A 6861-nucleotide genomic window follows, 5' to 3' on the forward strand; every position below is an offset into this window, starting at 1 on the left:
GCGGCATTCAGGGACTCCTGGGTGACTCAGTCAGTAAGCATCCAACTCTGGATTTTGGCTCAGGTCATGATCCCATGGTTCATGAGATAGACCCTCATGTCAGCCTCTGTGCTGACAGTGCAGAGCCTGTTTGGGATTCTCTCTCTACCTTTCTTTGTGTCCCTCCCCCACACATGCTTGCTCTCTCTCTCTCAAAAATAAATATATAAACATTAAAATAAAAAAAAAAGAAAGGAATGTGCCTTCAGCTGTTTTAGGATGGAATGTTCTGAGCATATATTTTAAATCCATCTGTTCCAGTATGCCATTCAAAGCCATTGTGTCCTTGTTGACTTTCTGTGTAGATGATCTGTCCATTGATGTAAGTGGGTTGTTTATGCCCCCTAATATTATTGTGTTATTAGCAATTAGTTCCTTTATGTTTACTATTATTTTTGTTTCAAATGGGTGCTCTCATCCTGAGTGCATAAGTATATACAATTGTTAGATATTCTTGTTGGAATTTCCCTTTTATAATTATATCGTTCCCTTTGTTGTCTCTTTTCACATTCTTTGTTTTAAAGTCTAGTTTCTTTGACTGTATCAAAATCAGACAAGTACAGGAGCACCTGGGTGGGTCAGTCAGTTAATTGACTCTTGGTTATGGCTCAGATCATGATCTTATAGCAGAGTTCAAGCCCCATCCGTGCTGGCAGCATGGAGCCTGCTTAGGATTCTCTCTCTGCCTCTCCTGCACTTGTGCTTTCTCTTTCTCTCTCAATATATAAACAAAATTAAGAAAATTTTAAAAAATAACTAGAAAAAACAGACAAGGACATTTCAAGAAAATAAAACTATAGGCCAATTTCCCTGATAAGTATAGATGCAAAAGAAAAAAAAAAAAAGAAAGAAAAGAAAAGAATGTGCATTCTGCTGCTTTAGGATGGAATCTTCTGAGTGTTTGTTTTAAGTCCATCTGGTCCAGTGTGTCATTCGAAGCCATCATGTACATGTTGATTTTCTGTTTAAATGATCTGTTCATTGATATCAGTTGGTTGTTAATGCCCCCTAGTATAATTGTATTGACTACATAAAACTAAAAAGATTTTGTATGGCAAGTAATCAATGAAATGAAAGAATGACCTACAAAATGGGAGAAAATATTTGCATATCATGTTATCTGATAAAATGTTAATATCCATAATATGTACAAAATTCATAAGCTCAGTACAAAACTCATAAGTACAAAACTCAAAAGCAAAAAAAATCCACTTGCAAAATGGACAGTGGAATTAATAGACACATTGCTAAATCAAATATTAACAAAACTTTCAACAGTGAATTAAAATAATCATGTACCATGATCAAGGGGATTTATTCCAGGGATGCAAGGATGATTCAACATCATCAAACCAATCAGTGTGATACATCACAGTAACACAAGTATGTAAATCATATGATTATTTAAATAGACGCAGAAAAACATAATTGACAAAATTCGACATCCATTCATGAAAAGAAGTCAATATATTTGGTATAGAAGGAAGATTCCTTTAAGTAATAAAGGTTACATATTACAAGGCTAAAGCTAACATCATATTCACCACTCTCACCACTTTCATTCAACATGACCTGGCAATCTTACACAAATTAGTAAAGAAAAAATAAAGGTATTTAAATCTGAAAGGAAACAAACCTCACTATTTGCAAATGACATTATTATAGAAAACTCTAAAGATTATACAAATATTAGTAGAACTAATAATTAAATTCAGTGTAACTGCAGCACACAATATGTGAAGTTTTATTGTGTTTCTATACTATAACAATCACCTGTCAGAGAGGGAAATTAATAAAACAATTTCACAATTGCATCAACAAGAATAGAATATCTAGGAATAAATTTAACCAAGGACCTGAAAGACTTCCAGACTGAAACTACGACATTGATATAAGAAGTTAAATCAAACACGAATAAAAGTTATTCTGTATTCATGGATTGTAAGTATTATTATTGTTAAAATGTCCATGCTACCCAAAACAATCTATAGTTTTAAGGCAATTATTTTGCCTTAAATATGCTATGAAATTTATGGTCAAATTTCCTTTCATAGCGTATTTCTGGGATCTTTTTGGAGATGCTGGCCATTTTTATAACTTTGATATTGAGGGGAAAAGATTCTACTTTTATAAAGCTGTCCTAAATGTCATCAGAAATGCAAATAAAATTTTACATGTACAAAATTATTTGGGCATTTATTCATAACAGCCATAAACTAGAAATAATCTCTTTTTTTTTTTTTTATTTTTGGGACAGAGAGAGACAGAGCATGAACGGGGGAGGGGCAGAGAGAGAGGGAGACACAGAATCGGAAACAAGCTCCAGGCTCCGAGCCATCAGCCCAGAGCCTGACGCGGGGCTCGAACTCACAGACCGCGAGATCGTGACCTGGCTGAAGTCGGACGCTTAACCGACTGCGCCACCCAGGCGCCCCAGAAATAATCTCTTTATAAGAGTTGGTTAAGGACTATAGATATATCAATAGCCTTTGATATATGTATAGACTTCCATATTACATAGTAAAATATATATTTTTAAGAAATTGTATTGACTTACATATGACATTGAAATATCTGAGCACATGTTGGGGAAATGTAATAACAAACATAAAAGTAATTTGTTAATCAGGTAATGAATCCAATGTTCAGAATTTATGTTACTATATTTAGAGGAATTAATAGTCTCCTTTCAAATCACATAAAATATATTTTAATTAAATTTATTAAATAATTTGTCAGTATAGACTTGTAGGTTCAGTGTTATTGTTAACAATTTTCCCCTCAATATCAATGTTATAAAAATGACCAGCATCTCCAAATAAAATCCCAGAAATCCACTAAAAGGAAACATACTAATTATTAATTTGGTGCAAATTAACTCACAAAATCATACTAGTTCTAGATTTGTGTTGTAATGTAGTCATTCATCTGTACTCAACAGAACTAATCACATTGTGTGTTAGGTTGGTTAAATCTTTGGTTTGTGTTTACTTGAACTTAGAGTCATCAAATTTTACTATGGATCACAGACAAGAATTACACACACAGAATTCTATTTCATTCAGCATTTACAAAGCAAAGAAAATATTTAGTAAAAGGAAGATGAAGCTGAACACATACCTGTGAAAAAAGTATTCCAGCCAGGGGAAGCATCAAGGACAAGGTATATTTGCCATCTGAACCCTGGGAACACTACATTTGAGTGGGATAATTCAAACACGAGAAGCACCAATGGTGAAAAACAATGGAGAACATTGTGTATATAAACCACAATTTCTTTATCCATTCATCAGTTGATGGACATTTAGGCTCTTTCCAAAATTTGGCTATTGTTGAAAGAATGAAATATGGCCCTTTGTAGCAACGTGGACGGATCTGGAGAGTGTTATGCTAAGTGAAATAAGCCATACAGAGAAAGACAGATACCATATGTTTTCACTCTTATGTGGATCCTGAGAAACTTAACAGAAACCCATGGGGGAGAGGAAGGGGAAAAAAAAGAGAGGTTAGAGTAGGAGAGAACCAAAGCATAAGAGACTCTTAAAAAATGAGAACAAACTGAGGGCTGATAGGGGGTGGGAGGGAGGGGAAGGTGGGTGATGGGTATTGAAGAGGGCATCTTTTGGGATGAGCACTGGTGTTGTATGAAAACCAATTTGACCATAAATTTCATATATTAAAAAAAAAACAATGGAGAACACAGGGTTTGGCTTATCCTTATGTGACCCAAGGAGACATTAGTGTCGGTTCTACCCTTACTTAGCTCTAAGTCTCTAAGTCTAGAATGAACTGAAGGAAGGAGAGGGAGAAAGGCAGTACACAATGTCTCTACTATGACAAAATCAGAATGACAGGTGATAAGGGTGCAACTCTGATTGGTAATATTGTAATTTGTAAGAAGTGCTCAGTTCCTAGATATACTTTTCGAAAAGTGAGAAAATTATTGTTGAGTTATTTAATATGGCTGAAAGAGAGAGCACACGAATCCAAATTACACCAAGTAACACCCAGAACTACTGGAAGAATACAGTGAACATAAAGCAGAAAAAATTGAGTGCAACATCAGGAAAGCCTAAAATTTTAAATTAAATAATTGTAAATTGAATATATAATGATCAAAAGGTGTTATATATTTCCAAATAAACATGAAAACTCAGTATTTTGCTTAAATATTCTCTCCCTAAATCTGGTTTAAAAATGCTCAAGAAATAATACATTTAAGTTATTACAATAAAATGACAGAGAAGTGAAAGAATATATATATTATTCTATAATATATTATATTATATTATATTATATTTATAAGTATAAGTATAATATATCATATTATATTATATTATTATATAATTATAATATATCATAATATATTAATATTATACATTATATACATACATACATAACATAAATATATATATCCTAAATAGAAAGATAGATAGATAGATAGATAGATGGATATAGATTAAAATAAAGCATTGTTATACATGTTATACACACATACACATATAAATATATAACAAGCTTAAGCCATTTTCATCCCCTGGAGGGAGGTTAAATAGGCAAGGGTAACACTTGGGCTCAGATTCAGTGGTCCTTATTTCTATACCAAGATTATCACAAAAAATGTAGAAGTGTTATGTTTCTTGTAAGTAGTAAGGTTATCTGAGTGGGAAGAGAGGTGGATTATAAAGTAGTTTGAGAGGAATTCATAATTGAATAGATGTAAGAAAAAGTAAATTTATTTTTGAACAGAAAAAGAAAAGACCAAAAAAGGAAAAAAAGTAGAAATAAAGAAAAAAATAAAAATGATACAAATACAATAAATAACAGGAATAAAAAAAATGATTGAGGAATGAGAAAAGAACAAAAGAAGAAAAGAAAAAGAAGAGATTTAAGAGAGGTGTTCAATACCATTTTAATGTTGGGTAATTTTAAATTTATTTATAACAAAATAAAGAGTTCCTATTGAAATTCTGTTTTGAACCAGGTCTTTCAGATGAATGCTGTCATCATCATCTTTAGATATTCTTAATTCTTGAATGAACAGTAACCACAGCAATTTTACTACTCCTTTGATGGATTTCCTCTGATACTCACCAAAAAATATTTAACTAGCATAACCAAAAAGATTCTCTAAGTTCAAATTTTAAGATTTATGCAAATAACTTGAGAAAACAAAAAAGAATTTTTTCAATGCTCAACGAGTACAAACTTGCCATTTAGTAAGTAAACCTGGATACTTACGAATAATTTAAAAAATATGAAACCTCATTTTTACTTTAAATATGAACTATATTCCTAGAATAAAAGTAAAAGTTGCCATATTTTGTGACTACCCTGAAAAGATTATGTGATCATAATGCGCTTATGAATACTATGATAAATACAAATCATTTAGAATGTTACCCTAGTAAAATACTGTGATATACAATCAAAACAGGAAAGAACCATTTAACTAAAAATTTTCAACACCCTAGACCACTACATAAGACAGTTAAATTTTACCCTGGTACCCTGTTAGGCAACAAATTACGGAGTTTTTTTGGACCTGCAAAGGGAAATGGAGGCATCTCTTTGGAAACAATTATTGTCAATAAAATTATTCATTTTAATGAAATTTTACGTATTTAAATTTAAAAAGGTATCCTGAACAGTTTCCCAGATATCAGTTTGCCCAAGGCCATTTGCACATCCCAGTTTCTGAGGCTGTAGATGACAGGATTCATGATGGGGGGTAACACAGTGTAAAGCACTGATATCAACATTTTCACTGAAGATGAAGATTTAAAATTTTTAGCTAAATATGTGATGCTTCCAGAAAGGATAAACAGTGTCACCACGGTGAGGTGGGGCAGGCAGGTGGAAAGACATTTCCGTCTCCCATTTGCAGATGGGATTCTTAGAACGGTAGAAAAAATGTGAACATAGGATACAATCAATAAAATAAAACATATAAACCCAAAACAACAACTACCAATTATAAATGCATATTCTAGAGTTTTCTGTCCAGAACAAGCAAGTGTGAGCAGTGATGGGACATCACAAAAGAATTGGTGCACTATGTTGGAACCACAGAAACGAACAGAAAACGTTCCTGCAGCATGAATGGATCCATAGACACACCCACTAAACCATGATGCTGTCACCATCTGCACACAGGCACCTCTATTCATGATGGTCTCATAGTGCAGAGGACAGCAGATGGCAGCATAGCGGTCATAGGACATCACTAGGAGAAGGGCGTACTCTGTGCCAGCAAGAAAAATAACAAGGAAAACTTGTGAGGCACATCCTATGAAAGAGATGGAATGGCTGTTGGTCAAAGAGTTCATGACAGATTTGGGGACAGTGACAGAAATGTAACAGATATCAATCAAAGACAAATTCTTTAGGAAAAAAAACATGGGGGATTGAAGATGCTGGTCAATGGTGGTGAGGGTGAAAATGAGGAGGTTCCCCATTAGTGCTGCTAGGTAAACCAGGAAGAGGAATGCAGCATAAAGTCTCTGTAGCACCTGATCATCAGAGAATCCCATGAGCAAGAATCTTGTTATGTTGGTCATGGTGGCTTATTTCTCAGCCACGCTAATTCTTATCTGCAGAAATAAAGATGACACTGATAACTAGTCCTTTCAGATATTGTCATATCATCTTTACTTGACCTTTGGCAATGTTTGGTTCTGAGTGAAGTGTAGCTCATCAGAATACCAGCATAGAGATACACAGCATACAGCAACAGCCCCCTACCATCCATATTGAGATATTTACACAGAGGTCAATGAGCACATAGCCCCCTACCATCCATAATGAGATATTTACTCAGAG

At 33.7% G+C, this 6861-nt stretch overlaps 1 protein-coding gene across 1 annotated transcript; it reads right to left on the reverse strand.

Moving 5' to 3' along the window:
- Positions 1-5669: 5669 nt before the first annotated feature.
- LOC125935094 (olfactory receptor 14A16-like) lies at positions 5670-6599 on the reverse strand. Its single transcript, XM_049648800.1, has one exon. The coding sequence runs from the start codon at positions 6597-6599 to the stop codon at positions 5670-5672; it is 930 nt and encodes a 309-aa protein (XP_049504757.1).
- Positions 6600-6861: the final 262 nt, after the last annotated feature.

The sequence above is a fragment of the Panthera uncia genome (genome assembly GCF_023721935.1).
Source record: "Panthera uncia isolate 11264 chromosome A1 unlocalized genomic scaffold, Puncia_PCG_1.0 HiC_scaffold_17, whole genome shotgun sequence".
Lineage (NCBI taxonomy): Eukaryota > Metazoa > Chordata > Mammalia > Carnivora > Felidae > Panthera > Panthera uncia.

Coding starts and splice junctions, on each gene's coding strand:
- LOC125935094 (XM_049648800.1), bottom strand. CDS start 6,599: ATGACCAACATAACAAGATTCTTGCTCATGGGATTCTCTGATGATCAG.